General features: G+C 42.1%; 1 protein-coding gene across 1 annotated transcript in view; it reads right to left on the minus strand.

The window, feature by feature from the left end:
• Positions 1-4530: 4530 nt before the first annotated feature.
• Positions 4531-22275, minus strand: part of brp (ELKS/RAB6-interacting/CAST family member bruchpilot) — a 515057-nt gene continuing 497312 nt past the window's right edge. Inside the window, exons 20-22 of the mRNA XM_080267644.1 lie at positions 9719-9866; positions 7431-7520; positions 4531-4663 (exon numbers count right to left, since the gene is read on the minus strand). Of these exons, the coding sequence (XP_080123770.1) occupies positions 4610-4663; positions 7431-7520; positions 9719-9866 (292 nt within the window). The 3' untranslated portion in view covers positions 4531-4609. The remainder of the gene's footprint in view (positions 4664-7430; positions 7521-9718; positions 9867-22275) is intronic.

A 22275-nucleotide genomic window follows, 5' to 3' on the forward strand; every position in this document is an offset into this window, starting at 1 on the left:
TTTGGGCATATGGAGAGAATGGATAATGAGCGATTGGTGAAAAAGATAACTAGATCTGATGTGAGAGGTGTAAGGCTGAGAGGAAGACCACGAATGGGATGGATGGACAGTGTGAAGAGAGTGCTGGATGCGAGAGGGATGTCTGTTGAGCATGGAAAAGTGGCTGTGCATGACAGAAATAAATGGAGAGAAATTGTGAATGAATAAGTGATGACGCAGCTCTGAGGGGATATTCTCCCGCATTTGGTCTGATCAGCTAGTCAGGTCAGGTGTGGGTAAGGGGATGGGTCTGTTATGATGTGGCAGAGGTAAACCAGCTATGCTGTCGGGCCCTACTGCTGATGTCACTGATTGCATTGCGCAGTTGACCCTTGTGTGGCGTGGTGCAGTGAGGATCTGTCCGTTCTCCCCTTTGGGGCTAAGATGCGAATGAATGTGTTTGAATGGATGAGTAAATGGGGAGTGTGTCGTCATGTCTTGGCTACCTCCCTTTCCTTGGGGGAAGCAGCCTAGGTATATAGATAGATAGATAGATTAAATTTAATTTAAATTTTATCGGTTCTCCGGTATACTTTTGTGAGGCGCGCACATGTGAATGGGGGGGGGGGGAATGCGGCCTTGAGAGGACAATGACCTGAGGCAGTTGACCAAGTATGAGTTGCGGAAACACACTGACCGAGTGAAAGCACAATTTTCTTTCTTTACTCTTCCACCATGGCTCCAAAGCGCAAACATACGGTGCTAACCATAGGTAAAAAACTTGAATTACTAGAAAAATTAGAAAAAGGTGTACCAGTGTCTCGGTTGAGGAATATGGTGTTGCAAAACAAACAATCAGCGATATAAAGAGAAACAAAGCCAAGCTTTGTGGTTTTGCTGCCAAGGCAGGTGGAAATGGAAGTGGAAGTGCAGGTCCCAGTTCCCAAGTCAGAGGCACCCCCAACAGAACCCGAGGATGAACAACAGAAAGTGACACTTTGGCAAGGTGAATATAAAAAAATACCTTTGTTTTTATTTTGCATTAAGTTATACCTAAACCACCATAAGTTTTCTTTCATATGAGCAAATTTATATAATTTCTGGAAGATCCGGATTTTTCGAGATCCGAACAGGGTTATAGCCCCAATTAGTCTGGATCTTTGAGGGTTTACTGTATATATATATATATATATATATATATATATATATATATATGGTATATACATACACAGCATATATATATATATATATATATATATATATATATATGTATCTGTATATATATATATATATATATATATACTGTACTGTGTATATATATATATATATATATATATATATATATATATATATATATATATATATGCATGTATGTGTGTGTGTGTGTGTGTGTGTGTGTAATTCACCGGGTAGGTCAGGATCACTTGATGGTGGTAGTGATCGTCAGCTTTTACCCTCCCGGAAGGGAGCTGAGAGCTCATATAGTCCGATCTAAGGGCAAGGCTGTGACCTTCACACACGCACACACCCGTCCCCTTGCTCAAGGGGGACAGTAACCACCCACTTTGTCAGTGAAACTCTTCGCAACCTTAGCGAGGCACGAACTCCCATCTACCAGATGGCAAGCAAGAATGCTACCACTGAGCCAGCAAGCGGTGTGTGTGTGTGTGTGTGTGTGTGTGTGTGTGTGTGTGTATATATATATAAAATGTAATTTAAAGGCTTGTTGAGAATTTAAAAGATTCAAATAATATTTCTTTATGGTAACACATATTCCCAATATGTCAAAATATTTTGCAAGACTGCGAGAAATGCTTGATGCAGAACACCCATGACAAAGCTATCATTCTAGCTTAAATGTAGAGGTGATCTGGAGGGCACATCTGGATGGAGTTCAAGCCCTGTTATGCAGTAATGGGGAGAGAGAGAGAGAGAGAGAGAGAGAGAGAGAGAGAGAGAGACAGACAGACAGACAGACAGACAGAGAGAGAGAGAGAGAGAGAGAGAGAGACAGACAGACAGACAGACAGAGAGAGAGAGAGAGAGAGAGAGAGAGAGGTCTTCATGCTACCTACCCTTGGCATATCAGACACTGGGACTGGCTCATTTTACATGGAACAAGTAAGCACCACAGTAATTCTTGTCTTACACCCTGCATGGAAATAAGAAAAAATGTTGATCTACAGTTGTAATTTCCATCATCATCTATACTACTACCATCATCACCATCCATCTTCCCATTTTTCCTACATGAACGAGACGACTATAGCAGATCTCATTGGTCTCTTTCAAGACAAGTCTGTCTTGGTTAAAATCTTCCTGTTCTTGTTATAAAACTGTTTTAAGATAAACTGTATACAAAGAAACACTAACAAAATGCTGAGTTATTGTTGTTGCTCTCCCCCAGTCTGTCTGGCCAAGCTGATCCACCGACCACAAGCATGCAGTCACCTTCCTATGGCAGACAGTGCCCTGCTAGGGTCAGAATAATATTCTTCTACGTGGTATGGTGCAGGGAAAATGCAGAAGGCTTAGCCCCCCAAGAGGATGATCTACGTATAGGAGATGTGCATGAGTACTGGTCTCAATACTCATGCACATGGGTGCTACACCATGCCCAAAGGTGACCTGGGACTATGCAGGGCACGAGCAATCATCTTCCCTGAGCTAGATACCTGCTCCAGCTACATACCCCTTGTAGGTAGTGCAGATCAAGTGCATGAAAGGGTATAGCAGGAAAGAAAAGTTGCTGATTCACTGAAGGCAGTGATATGGAATAAGAAAGTGAGTATGGGGAAAAAAAAAAAAATAGTTGCACGACAGTACCGTGATCCCTGCTCTAATATAGCAGCATGGAAGTGAAGGTTGGACCCTTTGGAAGGGCATATGTCAGGAGTGAGAGCAGTACAAATGTTATTTGAGTGAATGTATTCTGTCACTAATCTGAGAGTGAAACTTGGGCTGTGAATGATTGAGATTTTTTATGTAGAGATAAGTTTCCTCTGATCAGTTCCAGGCATATGCAGGATAGATGAATAATGTAACTGGTAAATTTACAACAACTACAGGAAGGAAACAGGACAAAGGAACACAATATGGCACTGCTAAACTGAGAGAGAAATACAGAGATGGTACAAACAGGTTAAGACAATGCACACAGATAGAATGCCATAGTAAGTCTGAAAATAAGACTGAAGGTAATGTTCAAAGAGGAAAACCAAATATGGCACAAAGTACACTTGAAGAAGAAAAGAAAGAGGATGAGGGATAACTCTGAGAGTGAATAACCAAGAAGGATAAAGAAATGTGAAGGTAGTCCTGTCATGGAGGAGAGCAAACATCAGAGATGATGATAAAGAAAAATGTTTACACCATTATTTCTAGCTAATGACTTTCCGGCAAATAAATCATCATGATCATGATCACCTTTATCATTCTTCTAACCCTATTTCCAACTGAAAACCAGTGGCAACGATCCAGAAATAGGAACTGGAAAGAATAAAAGTAGGACAAGTTATAAGAGAGAATGTTCTGAACTGTTCCTAATATGGACTTTTTTTTTTATCATCTGACTCCTATTTACTATGAGTGTGATGCTTCTGAGTGCCTGTCCTGGTCTGACAACATTTGAACAAGTTGTTGCTGTTACTTAACTCCAGTCTATCTGGCCAAGTAGACCTGTCAGCCATAGGTAAGCAACTACTTCCTACAGGTACAGTATAGTACATACACCATGCAGGGAACTGACAACTCTTTGTGGCTGGCAGCATCTCACCAGGGTTGGACCATGGAAAGGTGCTGGGAAATATGAGAAGGTTTGGCTCCAGGGAGGACACCGCAGCTGCTTCATTCCACCCAGGGTGCATAGTGCCACTACATACAGGCTTCTCATCAGCAAAGTGAAGCTGATCAGAATCACTGTCGTCAGTTATTTCTATAATATTTATTGACAGAATTCAATATTAACAATGGAAATTCACACTTCTGCATTACATAAGCTTGTCATACATCTCAGATTGGCAGAGACATTACTGTTTTTAACACTGGTCCTGGTATCCCTAGAGACCAATATTTCTGGTGAAAGAAAGTGTAAGTTATATATATATTATGAAATATTCTGCCTGTTCCATGGATGTGTAATGGTGCAAAAGTGACTAAGCTCAGACAGGTGCCAAGCTGAAATGTTAACCAAACTGCTTAAAGATCAGCAGCTTGAAAAAGAGCAGCTTACTCTATATGCACAATTATTCCCTAACATACATGAAATTTCTGATGCTGGTAACTCTGAGTTAAAGAATTTTTGTATACCAGAGATATAGCTGCTGAAAATAAAACATTTCCTTTACTGTCTGTACCCCTTCTCCAACATGAAAGAGTTTTTATGAGAAAAGAATGCACTGTTTATCACATTAAACTTCATCCAAAATATCCTTAAGATCATTGGCATTTTGGCTGGGATACTGATGATAATTGTGGAAACAGTTTCCTACTGTCAACAGCTACTGTTCTCTTTACATTTAATTATATCCCATTCCTCACTCTCAGTTATATCCCATTCCTCACTCTCAGTCTTTCTCAACATTAAGTCTATTTTAAACTCTCTTACTTTCTGTGGTATGAAGATGGATTTTTATAAATGTGTCTTTGGAGATTCATTATCTTCACCAACATCCTCTCGAGATTCCTGGTGGAAGAAAGAAAATTAGTTTTCCTGGACTCATATTAGTTTATAGTTTGTATGACAGTTTTATCCATAACTGTATACTGATGTTATTCTCTAACAGAAGTTTCAAGAATGATGTAAAATTCACTGCCTGTGTAGATATGATGCAAAATGAAAAGTGACAGCAAGCAACTTCTTTCTAAAGTACTGTACACTACAGTACCAAGATACTCCATTCACTCAGTCACTTTGCATTTTACACACTGTTTGCTCATTTCAACACTATTAACCTCCCTCAACCTATTAATATTCATTCTAATCTTCTATCTGTTAATTAAACACCTCTTCATTTGGCCTCCTTTTGGTTAGGTCTTCCTGGAGATATTTGCCCGTGACTTAAATTTCTCTGCAGCCACCAGAATGCCCTTGCAATATCGTTTGCTTGATGCCACTTACGGAAATATTCCCATACTGTTTTTCTAAAGAGGATGCATATACTCTGATGTGACACTCACATGACAAGATCTTTATCTTAGGCCTATGCTCCAAGATACCTACTTACAGTACTTAGATGAGAATCAACTACCATATCCAACTCCCACAAAACATCTGACCCATTCTAACTTCTAGAACTGTTAAAGATCCCCCTGCTTGTCTAACAGTGAGATAATCATATATTATTTCATTCAGCATGATGCGAGGTAAGAGAAGGAGCAGTTCTGGGAAGAGTAACAAAAGAACTTATCTATGTTCTGCAAGAGATACTGGTTGCTCTGGAGTTAAAAAGAGCACTGGGGGACCTCCCCAAGAGGTGGAGATTGAGAGATTTTTGAATCATGTAATGCCACCAAAGGGAGTAACCTAGTTCACCCTCTCATGTACTGCACTTATGTTGGCCTAGCCTTAGGTCCCTATGCCTTAACCCGCCCCATCCCGTCGACGTATGGGTACGTTGCAACATTTTGCATTTGCCAGTCCCGACGACGTACTGGTACGTCGTGCAATTGCAAGGTCCCTAATTTGCACAATTTTCAATTTTCGCAAGTGATTTTTCATACGTATACACGGGACACCTTCCTCTACTCCTCTACAAGATGCCAAGCAGGGACAATGCCTTACACTGCATAACCTCCCCCTCCCCCCCCGCACGCCAGTCTCGGCAATTCACCTGTTACCAGTGACCTGGCCAATAAAGACATTCGGGGCCAGAGTGATTCCCCAATTGATGACAATGTCGAAGACAAAGTTTACATAGCATTAGAGGAAGAAACAGTCAGAAATGATGATCAGGAAATGAGAAAAAAAAAAAGGTCAGGTATGGTGATGAGTTAGCGAGTGAAACAATGCTTATAATGCCTATATTACTGTTTGAAAACCAATATACTCACGTACTACATATAAATTCGTACCAAGTAAATAAATAAATACCGTTTATGAGTGGTGTGAAATAGCTACCCTCCCACAGAACTCGTTTTCTTTGGTGCCAGCCTGTTAGAAAACCCAGTCAGGTAAGGAGGTACTGGTACCTGGATCGAGTATTTTAAACCTCAGGTGAGCGATTTCTCTATGAAATTTCGATGTTTCTCACCAAAAGCGGAGGTTTTAGCCAAAAAAAAAAAAATTTTCGAAAATACCTCAGGACTGGGAGGTGTCGGAGGTGCGAAATAGCTCGGGACGTGACAGGTTAAAGAGGGCAAAGTGGGACTGGTTCTTACTCTGTGCTGGTGCCAACTCTAAATTATGGGAGAGAGACATGGACATTTTATAGGGATCAGATGGCTGCAGTGATAAATTACTGGTAACTAAGGAAGACAGGAGTAACATGGAGAAACAGATGAGTAAATTAACGACTACACTAAGCGGAAACACAAAACTGAGTGTTCATGGTAAAGATGATTAAGTGGTATGTAGAGAGATGGCTTGGGTATACTGACTGAGAAAAGAAAGAAAGAAAAAAAAAACAGCTGAAGAGTTTACAAAAGTGAAACAGAAGGAAGAATGAGGAGATGATGACTTAGACTGAGATGATATGATGGATGGAGTACAGTACAAGAGAATGGATGGCACCGAGTGGTGAGAGGGAGCTGAAATGAGTGGTAACAGAATGGATGGCACTGAGTGGTGAGAGGGAGCTGAAATGAGTGGTAACAGAAAGGCTTGGTGAAATTCTGTCATGGCCATCCAGGATGAAATCTGGCCATCCTGGATGAAATCTGATTTTAGACATTTAGCACCGGAGAGGTAATGGTCTACAATTCTTTTCCTCAAGGACAACCTAGACTACTGGATGTGTCTTCTCATTTGCTACTTAACAAATGCACAGCAACATATGAGAGATACAGTTAACATTTTTTGACCGAGTGATCATTCTTACGAACATGAGTTTTAAAAGGCATTGTCCTATGGTTGCACAGGTTACCCTTTCTCACCTGGTAGCTGCTTTCCATGCTGTATGGTCTCATGCAACATCCCAGTCAAATCCTCTAACCAGGTCCTATCTCAGGACCTCATCCTACATTTTCTTTGGGTTGTCCACAGCAGCTCTCTCTTTCATATTCTGGTCTGTGCAAGGCTTCTACCCAAGTAATTTCACAGAGCATATCTGTAATCATCACTTTACTAGTACTCTTAATGCGCATGTGTCCTCTTTGTTCTGTTCTAGTGTTGCATTATACATTCATCTCACCAATCTCATTCCATAAGTCTCAAATTAGTAGACGTACTCCTCAAACTTGTGCATACTGAAATGAACACAGCCTGATTGATGTGCAGAGTCATATAAACCTACCTGCTGTGGTGGTGGAGTCTCTGGTGGTGTGGCATCAAGCTTGAGGTCAGTCACAGCATACTCCTGCATTAACCTTACACGCTCCTCACCCTGAGTAAATTGATACTTTTGTACAGTATCTGTAAACTCTGTGTTTTCAGCTGTGTTATAAAGCGATAACTTAAAAGTCCTGTTGAATATGACCTCTGTATTCTAACATACCCAGTATCAGTATTCCTGGCAAGGTTCCTCTAAAAACACATTCTAAAATTTATGAAAGTTATTAGCTGGACCATTCTGATTCCTTCACTCAGAGGGGTATCTCCTCAGCTGAACATAATAATTTTGCCACAATGAAAGCATAAGGACATTCTCAGCCTGCAGGGACTCAAGATTATTTCTCACTCCTTTAGCCTATGGGGTCTATTCTATGCTGTGCGGAAACATCTGGAATCAGCCAGGAAAAAAAAAAAGTACTGTACATCCTCATGCTCAAGGGGCTAATGGAGATCGTTTCTAGTCCCTTCACTCATGAAATCTCTTGTGTTAGCCAGAACACAATACAAATTACCATACATCCTTGTGCTGAAGGGTGAATATATTATTTCTAGCCTCATCAGTCCAAAGAGGTCTCTGATTAAGCTAAATAAAACTGCCTGACATTAGCCAGAACATAATACAAAGTACATCTTCAGCTAGTTGAGTTCATTCTACATTATATTTATGCACTGTATTATGAAGTTTATTCATGACAAACACCTCCAGAGGACCAGAAAAAGGGACATTAAAAAAGCAACACAGTCTGTGGTCTGCAATATACTGTTCCCTACTCTGACTTGGTCCCAGTATTCTGGCTATTCCATTCCACTGGCCTCCCAACCCAAATACAGATGAAAACAAGTATCAGTTTATTTGCTAACAACTGACCACAAGTGTGTTCCCTTGTGGTCATATTACAGGACACTGTACCTTTTTCAAAGGCCTATTGTGGATGTATAATCATAAAACAAAGGATTGTATTACCTTCCACTCAAAGTCAGTCTATGGTAGGTATAGATTTTCCCTGTATTTTGTCAGTAATACTTAATTCTACACATTGCACTTCATTTGTCTAAACAATTTAAACCCTCTCTGCCTCCCCTTCACCCACGCAGAAGTGTTTGTGGATGTCATACCACAATAACTGTGCCACCTACATGTGCCATTTCACACACCTAACACCAAGTCTGTTAATCTTCAAGGTCTTAAAACACCCAGTTATCCCAGGCACATCACATCTTGTGGATGTCATGTCATATCATGTCTCAATAAACCTGTGGAAATAGCAAATTTTCTTGACTTTCAAGGACCATGGGGCTCCCTTCCCCACCCCTGCATCACAGCCTATTAACGGTAAGGGATTAGGCTACCAATTATCCAGATTAAGTGTGGTGCAGTATCTACTGATATATCCACAATGGGATATAACAGTGTTAGTCAGTTTGACTGAGTCTAATTTAATATTCTGTTTACATCACAGGTTCTCCACTTATGTCAGTATCAACACCCAACTTTTAGAAATCCTAAAGAATAATCAGTAATCAGTAAACTGTCCTTATGAATACGCGACTTGTATATAATTCACCAAGTGAGGGGGACACGAATCTAAAAAAAAAAAAGCCCTGAAAATATCCAGGCTGAGCTTTATTTCTGTTAATCAATCATATATATGTAGTGTATCTGGTAATTAAGCAAAATGGAGAACAAGTCTTCTCTCCTGAAGCATGCTCCTATAATGTTTCCTGAAGCATATTCTTGGAAGCTATTGTTTGATTTTGTACTAAGTATCTGACTTGGCTTCCTGCACTGTAGTGGTGCAGCCTAACCACTTCACTGAGTTGACATGCTGTATTTCATAATTCATTCTTGTTATCTCTGAACAATTTTATCCAAGTCCGAAAAGACTTTTTGAACAAGAGGAGTTAAATATGCCCTTCATCAATCCCTTCAATATGTGTGGGTTCCTTTAAACTGAACAGAATCTTTGAACATTAGCTAGAATAAAATTAAAAAGGTATCCTCTGAGTGACGAGGCTAGGCCCTCAATCCAATGTATTTTCTATATACTGTATTTCTTGTTGTATCCCATAATTTTATTCAGCTTAGGAGAAACTTTACAAAAATGAATGGAGTCAGATAAATCCTCAAGTAAAAGAGAGCTCCCACGAGCTGAATAAAATTGTCTGGTGATGGTTTGTTTAAAATGAAGATGATCAGACTGATGTGGTTAATGACTGATTCTGACAGCTGGGTTTGATGATGTACTTTACCTGGTGTTTAACAGCATCAAGGAGTTTTGTACGGTCTTTCTTGAGGTCTTCCAGCTCTTGAGCTGCCCTGGATGACCTCACACCTCCCACTTCCAACAAGGCCAGGTGGGCATCCTTCTCACTTAGTGCTGCTGTCAATGCTTCATGTCTTTATGGCATGGAAAGGAATATGCCAACAATAAGTTGCCATCATAAATTACCTTGTGTTACTTCTTTTATGCTATTATATACACAATAAAAAACAAAGGATTCCCTATTACCAGTACAGTTCCAATTTACAATACCACTTGTATGGTGAGAATAGTGGCACTTTGGAACACAACTCTTACTCATAATGAGGACTGCTTGTACGGCAATCCCTCTGTTACCATGCAAAACTGGTACTAAACGCGACGTGTGAGGAACTGCCCGATAATGAAAGCAAAAAAAACTATGGGATGTATCCTAATTTGTACCAGGCATTCCAAGTGACGACAGGAGGAAGGACAGGAGGAAGTATTTCTTACAAGGAGGGTGGAAAGGCTACAAGAGGATGGAAAAAAGGCAGAATATAAGAGACAAGTTGAGGAGCAATGGGTTAAATATTGTTTTTGGAGTAGATGGCATATGTGGAAGATGTTTCGTTTCGTTTCGTTTAGTTTTTAAAGGCTCCAACATGCTTGCATGTGTTGGCCTTGGTCACCTAATGGCAGCTCTCCATGCTGCACGATCCATTGCAGCCTCCATGTTCAGTCCCTTAACCCTGAGGTCACACTTAATGACCTCGTCCCATGTCCTTCTCGGTCTACCCCTCGTAACCCCAAACTCAATATTAACACTTCTCACCTTCCTCACCCAATTATCATCCCCCATCCTCTCCACATGTCCAAACCATCTCAATCTACCTCTCCTCATCACAACACCAATACACTCCAGTCCCATCCTACCTCTCAACTCTTCCATCGTGAACCCAGCCCCCCCAGACCTTGGACACAGGGACGCACTACACATCCACCTAATCATTGTCATTTCTGTATGTCTGAGCCGGCGAATATCCTCCTCCTTCACTGCCCAGGTCTCACTACCATACAGCATTACACTCCTAACACATGCTGCATACAAAGACCCCTCAGCATGTAGGGAGAGCCCTCTCAATGTCAGGAGAGGCAAGAGCTCCCTGAACTTCTTCCAACCACTTCTCACCCCAGCCACAGAGCTAGCTCCAGCCCCACCTCCAGCACACAACATGTCTCCCAAATAACAAAACTCTTCCACACACTCAAGAGATTCACCAGCAAGTTCAATTCTTTCACGCCTGACAATCTCCACCTGCTCTCCCCGACACATCATACGCATAAAATCAGCATTATCTCACAGTCTACTTCTGATACCACTACATCTCTTATGCACCCATTTATCACAAACACCACACAAGATGGAATTACTTCCCACGCCCTTGTGACAAACTGCACATGGCCACTCTCCCTCGTCTTTGACAGTACCCACCAACCCTAGATATCATCACTTTTGTTTTATCTGCATTTACCCTTAAGCCCTTGTGCCCCATACCATCTCTCCATTTCCTAAACCTTTCCTCTGCCTCCCTTTCGTTCTCTGCAATCAACACCAAATCATCAGCATACAACAACTCCCACGGAAGTCCATTTCTAAAGTCACGTGAAAGGGCTTCAAGTACCACGATAAACAACATGGGACTCAAAACTGACCCCTGATGCACACCAACAGTCACAGAAAACCCATCATTGAAATCTCCATTCACTCTTACCTGGGTGTGAGCACCCACATACATAGCCATAACCACCCTAACCAGCCACTCCTCCAAGCCAAGCTTTCTCATTGCCCACTTCACCACCTCTCTACGGACTGTGTCAAAGGCCTTTTCCAAATCAGCAAAAACAAAATCAAGATCCCTTCTCCTACCAATATATTTTTCCTGAAGCTGTCGAACAATGAATATGGCATCAGTGGTCCCCCTACCTGGCATAAACCCAAACTGCATCTCATCAATATTCACTCTTTCTCTAATCATACCTTCTAAAACTCTCTCCATTACCTTCATTATCTGATCTAAAAGCTTTATACCTCTATAATTTCCTCTTTCCAGGGCATCACCCTTCCCCTTATACACATTTACAATTACACTCTTCAGCCAATCACCTGGAACAACACACTCATAAATAATCCTGTTTATCAGGTCAGTGACTAACTTCACCCATATATCGCCTAAGGCCTTCAACATTTCGGCAGTTAACCCAGACACACCTGCTGCCTTCCCCACCTTCATCCTGTCTATTGCCTCACTCACAGTAGCAGCATCAATCAAAGGCCAAGGGCCAGACACTGGATCTGCCGGCTCCAAACCTTCTCTGTCCCAGTCAAACTCCTCATTCAACAACCGGTTATAATGCTCTTTCCATGCATTTTTAATATCCTCACTGTTCACCACTACCCTTCCTTCATCATTCTTCACACACTGCTCACCTATAATATCCCGATTATCCCTCTTCACCTGACCTGCCACCCTGAATATCATATTTTTCCTTTCCCCATGATTTAGGTTATCAAGTAAAAGTCTCTGTGACTCAGACTTTGCCCTGTATACCTCTCTTCTAGCCCTACGTTTGGCAGCCAAATATTCCTCTTTGCTACCACCCTTCTTCCATTCCCAGAAAAGTCTTCTTTTCTCCTTAACTGCAGCTTCTACACCCTCATCCCACCACCAAGTTACTTTATGTCTTGGTGGTCCTCTTGTCCAACCACATGTTACATCAGTAACTCTCAAGAGATTGTTCTTGAGGGCTCTGTACTGTTCATTAACGCCTCTGTCTACAGCTCCCTGTTCAGCCACCACTCTCCTCAACTCGCTATAGAAGGCATCCCTTACTACTTGGTTTTTCAGCTTCCATATTTTCCTCCTAGGTACATAAGTCCTCTTTTTCATCACTCGTTCTTTAAGCACCATATCACAAATTTGTAGTTTGTGCTGTTGCACACACTCCTCACTTCCTGTAACTTTAACATCCCTCACTAACCTCCTATCGGCCCTCCTAACCAGAAAATATTCTATCTGATTGCTATTTCCCCCAGACTCATACGTAATTAACCTACTGTCTCTTTTCCTAAAATATGTGTTGCACACAATCATGTCCGTTGCCTCCCCAAACTCAAGTATCCTTTCCCCTTCTGCATTCCTTATACCATATGCACATCCCCCATGCACTCCTTCATAACCTAGTGCTGCTTCACCTACATGACCATTAAGTCCCCTCCCAAAACCACTATCTCATCATCCTGCATACCACCCACTACATGTATAAAATCATCCCAAAATCTATCTTTCTCTGCTTCATCCAATCCTGCCTGTGGAGCATGTGCCGATATAATCGCAGCTATCCTTCTACCGAACAGAATTTTCACTACCAATATCCTATCGTTTACTCTCATAACATTCATAACATATTCCACACATTTCTCCGCAACCATCACACCAACACCTCCATATCCATTTGTTCCCTCTTGCCGAAACAACTTATAGCAACAGTCCTTCCCAACGATCTGTCTGGCTGATCCACCCCTGTACCGAACTTCCTGCAAACATGCCGCATCCACCCACCTCCTACTGAACGCCTTAACAACTTCCCCCGCTCTTCCCCTCAAACTTCCTACATTCCATGAACCCACTCTCATCCCCCTGGGTGATTTGCTGTCCTCAGGCTTGCTTTGAAACTTTTTCTTGTGTTTTGTCATATTCAGTATTAATAAAGGGGATAGACATACCACAGGCCCCACTCACTGCACAGTCCCAGGTCCAAGCAATGGATCTGGGACCCCTAGCCCACCAGCTTACCAGTGGCTGTGGTAGTGGCCTCGTGGCACCCTGCCAGGACAGCTGCAGGGACACCTTCCATGCGCGCCTTGGCACTGCAACTATCCCGCCATTATACACCCACTGATAGGGCAGCCTCCTGGGGCGCTACTCCCAGGTTCGGGCCCCTCTCTATTGGGCGGAAGCGGCAGCCTGGGAACCGCAATACCCTGTACCCTCTAGCACAGGCCCGAGCCCCATCTCGCCCTGGACCCAAGATCTATGCTGGCGGAACCACCGTCAAGCCTCCCCCCAGAAGTCCGCCACTAGGCAGCAGGGGCAAAGTTTTCTGGCCGCATGCCCTTGCTAGCGCCAACCCCTGTAATGTAGTGGGATACATTGTATGAAATGTAAAGTGCATGTGGTGTAGTGGATAGGATAGTTAGAGGAAATGTCTGGGAGAGTATGCTGGTCTACTCTCCATGTTACTGTCACACTGAAAAGGTCAGCAAAGGGGGATGGTTAGATAGCCAGTGAAACAGGAGCTCCAGCTCTCCCTATCACCAGCATTCCCATTCCCCTTGGGAGTACCACCCTGTTCGGCCCATGCTACAGCCTCCTATCTATCTATCTATTGCCAGACGCCTCAATCCCGTTTGGGGTGGCCACAAACAAATCGCCTCCAAGTCGCCCTGTCCCCCGCCATTTCACTGCCCTGCTCCCAACTCACACCCCCCTCTCTCATATACCTCTCCACCCCATCCCTCCATCTCATCCTCGGCCTCCCCCTCCCTCTTCCCCCCTCCACCTCACTCACATACACTCTCTTCGTCAGTCTTTCACCCTCCATCCTCTCCACATGGCCAAACCACCTCAGTGTGTTCCTCATAATGCTTCCTATCACATCCACATCCACACCCACACCACAACGCTCCTTTATATCCTCATTCGTCAGCCTGTCTCTCCACGTGGCTCCACAGGCTCCTCTTAAATAACTCATTTCCACTGCTCTCACTCTTGACTTGTGTCCTTCCAACAATGTCCAAGCTTCACTTCCATACGTTAGAGTTGGTATCACAATACTGTCATGTAGTAACTTTTTCACTTCCATGCTCACTTCCCTGTTTCTTATCACTGCTTTCAAGGAACCAACAGCCTCCTCCTACAAGATATTTTTAATATACATCACAAGGTGCATTGCTGTTAGTATCCTGAAATGGATACGGAGCTTAACACCTCAGAGTGCATGGCAAGATTCTTAACTGTTGCTGGGCAGATGATACTGCGAAGCCAAGTAAAGGCCATTTGTGGACCTACACAACATGTTTAGTTCAATTTACAGTATTTAATAAGTCAAGGTGTTCAGAGGAGTAACCTGGCCATAAGAGTGTGCAACTACCAGTCAGTCTGTCACACACACACACACACACATACACACACACACACACACACACACACACACACACACACACACACACACACACAAACACCGACCCGGTGAATTACACACACACACACACACACACACACACACACACACACACACACACACACACACACACAAACACCGACCCGGTGAATTACAAACACACACACACACACACACACGAACGAACAGCCGGAGAGAGCAGACGTCCCAGTCATCGCTCCTAAACCTTGAGTAGTTTCAGGAATTTTGTCTGTCCTGTCTCCTAGGGTCTTTCTTTAAATTTAAAATAATGAAAGTTAGTAGACTACCAAAAATGTAAAGATTTGTTGGCTATAGTATACATGAATGTTTGTGGTTTATTCGGTAACAGCTGTTTTGGTACTTTACCGGTACATTAAACATGGCCGAAAATGTAAACAGTGAGGGAATGGAATTTCAAGGATTTGATGCTAATACCAATGTCATGGACCTGGTGAAAACATTAATTATGAGGATTAGTGAACTCGAAAAGAAAGTAGAGAATCTAGTGATAAAGGATGTGTCAGTAAATACGGAAACCACCATACAGAGTCTGATCCAGTCTAATGAAACAGCCAATGAAGAGATTAGGAATTTGAAGCGGGAAAATGTTGAACTGAGGAGGAAACTAGAAGAGAGTACTAATAAAACGGAGAAGGTGAGTAATGTATTAGAAGAACATAAGGCAAAGTGGGCACATGTAGAAGAAGAACAGAAAGAAGTGGTCAACTTAAGAGAAATCATTCAGGAAGGAATGGAAATGAACAAGAAAGAAATGGAAGAAAATGTAGTGAAAATACTGAAGAAAAAAGAGAAAATAGTGAAAGAAACTGTAGAAAGGAACAGATGTGTGGTAGTATTTGGAAACAGGGAAGAGGAAGAAAAGGTTAGGTTCGTAAGACTCGAGAGAGACACAAACATGGTGAGAGGAATATTAGGCAAGATTGACCCCGAAAGAGACAAGTGGGTAAAAGAAACTGAGGAAGTAAGGAGGATAGGGCCTTATAAGAAAGGGGAAACAAGACCAATGAGAGTCAAGTTTACATCAGAAAGTGTAATAAATGAGATACTTAAAGTGACCTGGAAATTAAGCAAAGAGGCGGGGATGGAAAATATTATAATAAGAAAAGATCTGAATGAAGAAGAAAGAGAAGTTTTAAAATCATTAAAGGAAGAAGTAAAGGAAAAAAATGATAAGAGGACAGAGGAAGAACGTAATACTTTTTTTTGGAGAGTATTGGATATGAAAGTAAGGAAATGGTATTTAAGGAAATAGAAGTGAAGGAAACTAGGGGGGATGGTTGTGAAAGATCAGAAGTTGAGGAAGTGGTACGGACAGAGAGTAGGAGAGAAGAGGGTATTAAAAACGTCAAAAATAATTTGAAGGTGTTATATACTAATGTTGATGGTTTTATATCGACAAGGATCGAAATTAATGATTTCTTGAGAGAACATGAACCTGATGTCATGTGCTTTGTAGAGACCAAATTAAGAGAAGATACTGATGTTCATTTGGGAGATGGTAAATACAAACTATGGAGAAAAGCCAGAAAAGAAAAAAAGGGAGGAGGAGTGATGACAGCAGTGAAGAACAACATAAATGTAAATACTGTGGAAATGGGAGAAGGCAGGGCTGAAGTGATATATATGAAATCAGAAACTGGAGAGAATGTTAAGGGAGATATGGCGGTAGTGTATGTTCCCCCAAAGACGAGAGCATGGAAGGATGATGAATACCATGAGATGTTGTCAGATATGGCTAACTACTTGCAAAAAATAATTGAGAAAAGCAATAATATAATTTTGGTGGGTGATTTTAATTGTAAAGAGGTGAACTGGGAGGAATGGTACTCGGGAGGCGGCGAGGATTCGTGGGGCACTATGTTATTAAATATAATAATGAATAATGTGATGATGCAATGGGTCAAAGAAGAGACACGGTTTCGAGGTGAGGACACACCAGCAAGGTTGGAATTACTGTTCACCAAAGAACCCGATGTAATAGAATCATTGGAATATCTCTGTCCTTTGGGAAAAAGTGATCACGTGGTCACTGAGTTCCAGATGTTAACAGGAAACGTCAAGCCAAGAGACGAGCTTCATAGACAGGGAAGATACAACTTTGGCAAAGCAAATTTTACAGGATTGAGAAACTTTTTTGAAAATGCGGATTGGAGAAAATTCAGAGAAACAAGAGAGATACAGAGGAAGTGGGATATCTTTCTAGACCTCTATAATTTGGGAGTGGAAAAATTTGTACCAAGAGTAAGAGGGAAAGAAAACAGGAAAAAGGAGTGGTTTAATAGAAGGTGTATGATAGCAAAAAAAAGAGAGAGATAAGGCGTGGAACAATTGGAGAAAGAGAGGTAACGACAGAACAAAGGAAGAATATAAAAGAACAAGAAATGAATACACAAGAATACGTAGAGAAGAAGAAAGGAATTTTGAAAAAGGTATAATTGACAAATGCAAGGATGAACCCAAACTGTTTTATAGATTTGTTAATGGCAAACTGAAACAAAAGGAAGGAATCACCAAGCTGAAAGTAGAAGGAGAGGTCTTTAAGGATGCAGCAATGCAAGCAGAAATAATGAACAAACATTTCCAGTCAGTTTTCACTAAAGAAAAGGAGCTTGTGGAAGGGGAGGGAGTGATTAGAAATGTTCCGGTGATGAAAGATATAAAAGTGGAGGTACAGAAGTGTATAAATTACTGGAAACTCAAGATGTAAGGAAAGCCCCAGGACCTGATGGAATTTCTAATTGGGTACTGAAGGAATGCAGAGAACAACTGGCGGATAAAATTCACAGCTTAATTGTATGCTCACTGGAAGAGGGGAAAGTGCCAAAAGAATGGAAGAGGGCAAATGTGGTACCAATTTACAAGGGAGGAAACAGGGAAGAACCCCTGAATTATAGACCAGTGTCTCTAACCAGCATGGTCGCAAAATTGTGTGAGAGAATCCTGAAAGACAGATGGATAAAATATCTGGAAGAGATGAATATTTTGGCTGAATGTCAGTTTGGATTCAGAAGTGGAAGGTCATGTGTTTCAAACTTGTTGAGCTTTTACTCAAGAGCGATTGATGTGGTACAGGAGAGAGATGGTTGGGTGGATTGTGTGTACTTAGACTTAGAGAAGGCCTTTGACAAGGTACCTCATAAGAGACTAATGTGGAAACTAGAATATATAGGAGGACTAAAGGGGAAACTTCTGGAATGGATGAGAGATTTTTTGAGAGACAGACAAATGAGGACAGTAATAAAGGAAAAGATGTCTGGATGGAGGGAAGTAACAAGTGGAGTCCCTCAAGGTTCAGTGTTGGCGCCAGTAATGTTCCTAATTTACGTAAATGATATGGTAGATGGAGTGAACAGTTATGCAAGTCTGTTTGCTGATGATGTAATGATCTTGAGGAAGATAGAGGCTGAGGAGGATTGTAAAATACTGCAGGAGGATTTGGATAGGATACACAATTGGAGCCAGACGTGGGAAATGAAATTTAATGTAAAGAAATGTAAAATATTGGAAATGGGTAAAAGTACCAGGAGACCATCACTGAATTATTTTTTGGGTAATGAATTAATCACAAAAAGGAGAGAACAGAAAGATTTGGGAGTGCTGGTCCAAGATAGTTTGTCACCAGAAAAGCACATTAACAAGATAGTTGGAGAGACTTATAAGCTCTTGACTAACATAAGAGTAGCATTTCATTATATGGATGAGGAAATGATGAAAAAATTGATAGTGGCCATGATCCGCCCCAGGTTAGAATATGCAGCGGTAGTGTGGTCCCCACACAAAAAGAAAGATATAAACAAGATTGAGAGAATACAAAGAACAGCAACCAAGATGGTCCCCAGTCTGACAGACCTGTCATACAGAGAGAGGCTGGAAAAACTGGATTTGCCTTCGTTAGAGGAAAGGAGAAAGCGGAGAGACATGATTGCGGTGTTTAGGACCATGGTGGGAGTAGATAAAATTGACAAAGAGGATCTGTTTGTATGGGATAAGAGAGCAACAAGAGGACATGGAATGAAATTGAAAAAGTCAAGCTGCTTGAAGGATATCAAGAAATGTAGCTTTCCTTACAGAAGTATAGACTTATGGAATAGCCTGGACAAAGAGATCGTCCAGTCTAAAAACTTAAACGAGTTTAAAGTTAAATTCGACTTATTGAGAAACAGCGACGGAAATCTACGAGCATAGTACATTCCGTGTATATCACAATTAGGTATACTAGGTAAATACTTAAATATTTGGAACGACTTAGACAAAGAGGTGGTGCATGAGAAAAACATTCATGTGTGTAAAGGTAGACTTGATAAATGTGGATATGGAGACAGGACAACACGAGCATTGCTCAATTCCTGTATACTACAAATAGGTAAATACAAATAGGTAAATACACACACACACACAGTCAGGGAGTCATCAGATGCAGATGTCGGACATCGGCGCTCCGTACCAAAACAGTGGCAATTACTTAAATTAGTATCTTTGAATGAGTCAAGCTCTGTACCAGGATAGACTAAATGATTTTTCATTATTAAAAGGTAAAGAAATAATAAGCGAGTTGAGGAGAGTGGTGGCTGAACAGGGAGCTGTAGACAGAGGCGTTAATGAACAGTACAGAGTCCTCAAGAACAATTTCTTGAGAGTTACTGATGTAACATGCGGCTGGACAAGAGGACCACCAAGACATAAAGTAACTTGGTGGTGGGATGAGGGTGTAGAAGCTGCAATTAAGGAGAAAAGAAGGCTTTTCCGGGAATGGAAGAAGGGTGGTAGCAAAGAGGAATATTTGGCTGCCAAGCGTAGGGCTAGGAGAGAGGTATACAGGGCAAAGTCTGAGTCACAGAGACAATTACTTGATAACCTAAATCATGGGGAAAGGAAAAATATATTTAGGGTGGCAGGTCAGGTGAAGAGGGATAATCGGGATATCATAGGTGAGCAGTGTGTGAAGAATGATGAAGGAAGGGTAGTGGTGAACAGTGAGGATATTAAAGATGCATGGAGAGAGCATTATAACCGGTTGTTGAATGAGGAGTTTGACTGGGACAGGGAAGGTTTGGAGCCAGCAGATCCAGTGTCTGGCCCTTGGCCTTTGATTGATACTGCTACTGTGAGTGAGGCAATGGGCAGGATGAGGGTGGGGAAGGCAGCAGGTGTGTCTGGGTTGACTGCCGAAATGTTGAAGGCCTCAGGCGATATAGGGGTGAGTTTAGTCACTGACCTGATAAATAGGATTATTTATGAGTGTGTTGTCCCAGATGATTGGCTGAAGAGTGTAATTGTAAATGTGTATAAAGAGAAGGGTGATGCCCTGGAAAGAGGGAATTATAGAGGTATAAAGCTTTTAGATCAGATAATGAAGGTAATGGAGAGAGTTTTAGAGGGTGTGATTAGAGAAAGAGTGAATATTGATGAGATGCAGTTTGGGTTTATGCCAGGTGGGGGGACCACTGATGCCATATTCATTGTTCGACAGCTTCAGGAAAAATATATTGGTAGAAGGGATCTTTATTTTGTTTTTGTTGATTTGGAAAAGGCCTTTGACAGAGTCCCTAGAGAGGTGGTGAAGTGGGCAATGAGAAAGCTTGGCTTGGAGGAGTGGCTGGTTAGGGTGGTTATGGCCATGTATGTGGGTGCTCACACCCAGGTGAGAGTGAATGGAGATTTGAGTGATGAGTTTTCCGTGAATGTTGGTGTGCATCAGGGGTCAGTCTTGAGTCCCATGTTGTTTATCATGGTACTTGAAGCCCTTTCACGTGACTTTAGAAACGGACTCCCGTGGGAGTTGTTGTATGCTGATGATTTGGTGTTGATTGCAGAGAATGAAAGGGAGGCGGAGGAAAAGTTTAGGAAGTGGAGAGATGGTATGGGGCAAGAGGGTTTAAGGGTAAATGCAGATAAAACAAAAGTGATGATATCTAGGGTTGGTGGCGGTACTGTCAAAGACGAGGGAGAGTGGCCATGTGCAGTTTGCCACAGGGGCGTGGGAGGTGGTTCCATCTTGTGCGGTGTGTGTGATAAATGGGTGCATAAGAGATGTAGTGGTATCAGAGGTAGACTGCGAGATAATGCTGATTTTATGTGTACGGCGTGCCGGGGTGAGCAGGTGGAGATCGTCAGACGTGAAAGAATTGAACTTGCTGGTGAATCTCTTGAGTGTGTGGAAGAGTTTTGTTATTTAGGAGACATGTTGTGTGCTGGAGGTGGGGCTGGAGCTAGCTCTGTGGCTGGGGTGAGAAGTGGTTGGAAGAAGTTCAGGGAGCTCTTGCCTCTCCTGACATTGAGGGGGCTCTCCCTACGTGCTAAGGGGTCTTTGTATGCAGCATGTGTTAGGAGTGTAATGCTGTATGGCAGTGAGACCTGGGCAGTGAAGGAGGAAGACATTCGCCGGCTCAGACGTACAGAAATGACAATGATTAGGTGGATGTGCAGTGCGTCCCTGCGTCCAAGGCCTGGAGGGGCTGGGTTTACAATGGAAGAGTTGAGAGGTAGGATGGGACTGGAGTGTATTGGTGTTGTGATGAGGAGAGGTAGATTGAGGTGGTTTGGACATGTGGAGAGGATGGGGGATGATAGTTGGGTGAGGAAGGTGAGAAGTGTTAATATTGGGGGTGGGGTTATGAGGGGTAGACCGAGAAAGACATGGGATGAGGTCATTAAGTGTGACCTTAGGGTTAAGGGACTGAACAGGGAGGCTGCAGTGGATCGTGCAGCATGGAGAGCCGCCATTAGGTGACCAAGGCCGACACATGCAAGCATGTTGGAGCCTTTAAAAAAACGAAAACGAAAACGAAGACTGGTTCAAACAACAAAGAACCACGATGCGTTGAGTCAGCTGGGTTTGTTTATACTACAGCAACACGGGGAAAGCGTGCACATTCTGTAAGTACATACTGTGTTCATTTAGTATTACAAAATGGATACATACTTCAGTAAAACAAATTTGGAAAAGAAAAGGGATAAAAGTAAAAAGCAGAATGATGATTTCTACCAAGAACTGGTTGAAGTGGAGACTCACAATAGACTGGTTGAACGTGTACACAAACTAGAAATGGCTTTCAAAAATGAAATTGATGAAATAAAGAAGCAAATGCACTTGCAAAAGGAAGAGATAGAAAAACTAGGAAGGGTGGCCAATAAGAAAGACACAACCATCAGTGAATTAACAGTGGAATTGAATACGCTTAGGAAGAAAGTGAGTGAAATGGGAAGTACAGTAGTCAATCACGAGAGTGTTATGGAAGAGTTCAAAAATGACACAGAGACAATTAGACAAGCAAGCAGTCT

Source organism: Coenobita brevimanus, chromosome 24, assembly GCF_032717465.1.
Source record: "Coenobita brevimanus isolate Jiangsu-jjx chromosome 24, ASM3271746v2, whole genome shotgun sequence".
Lineage (NCBI taxonomy): Eukaryota > Metazoa > Arthropoda > Malacostraca > Decapoda > Coenobitidae > Coenobita > Coenobita brevimanus.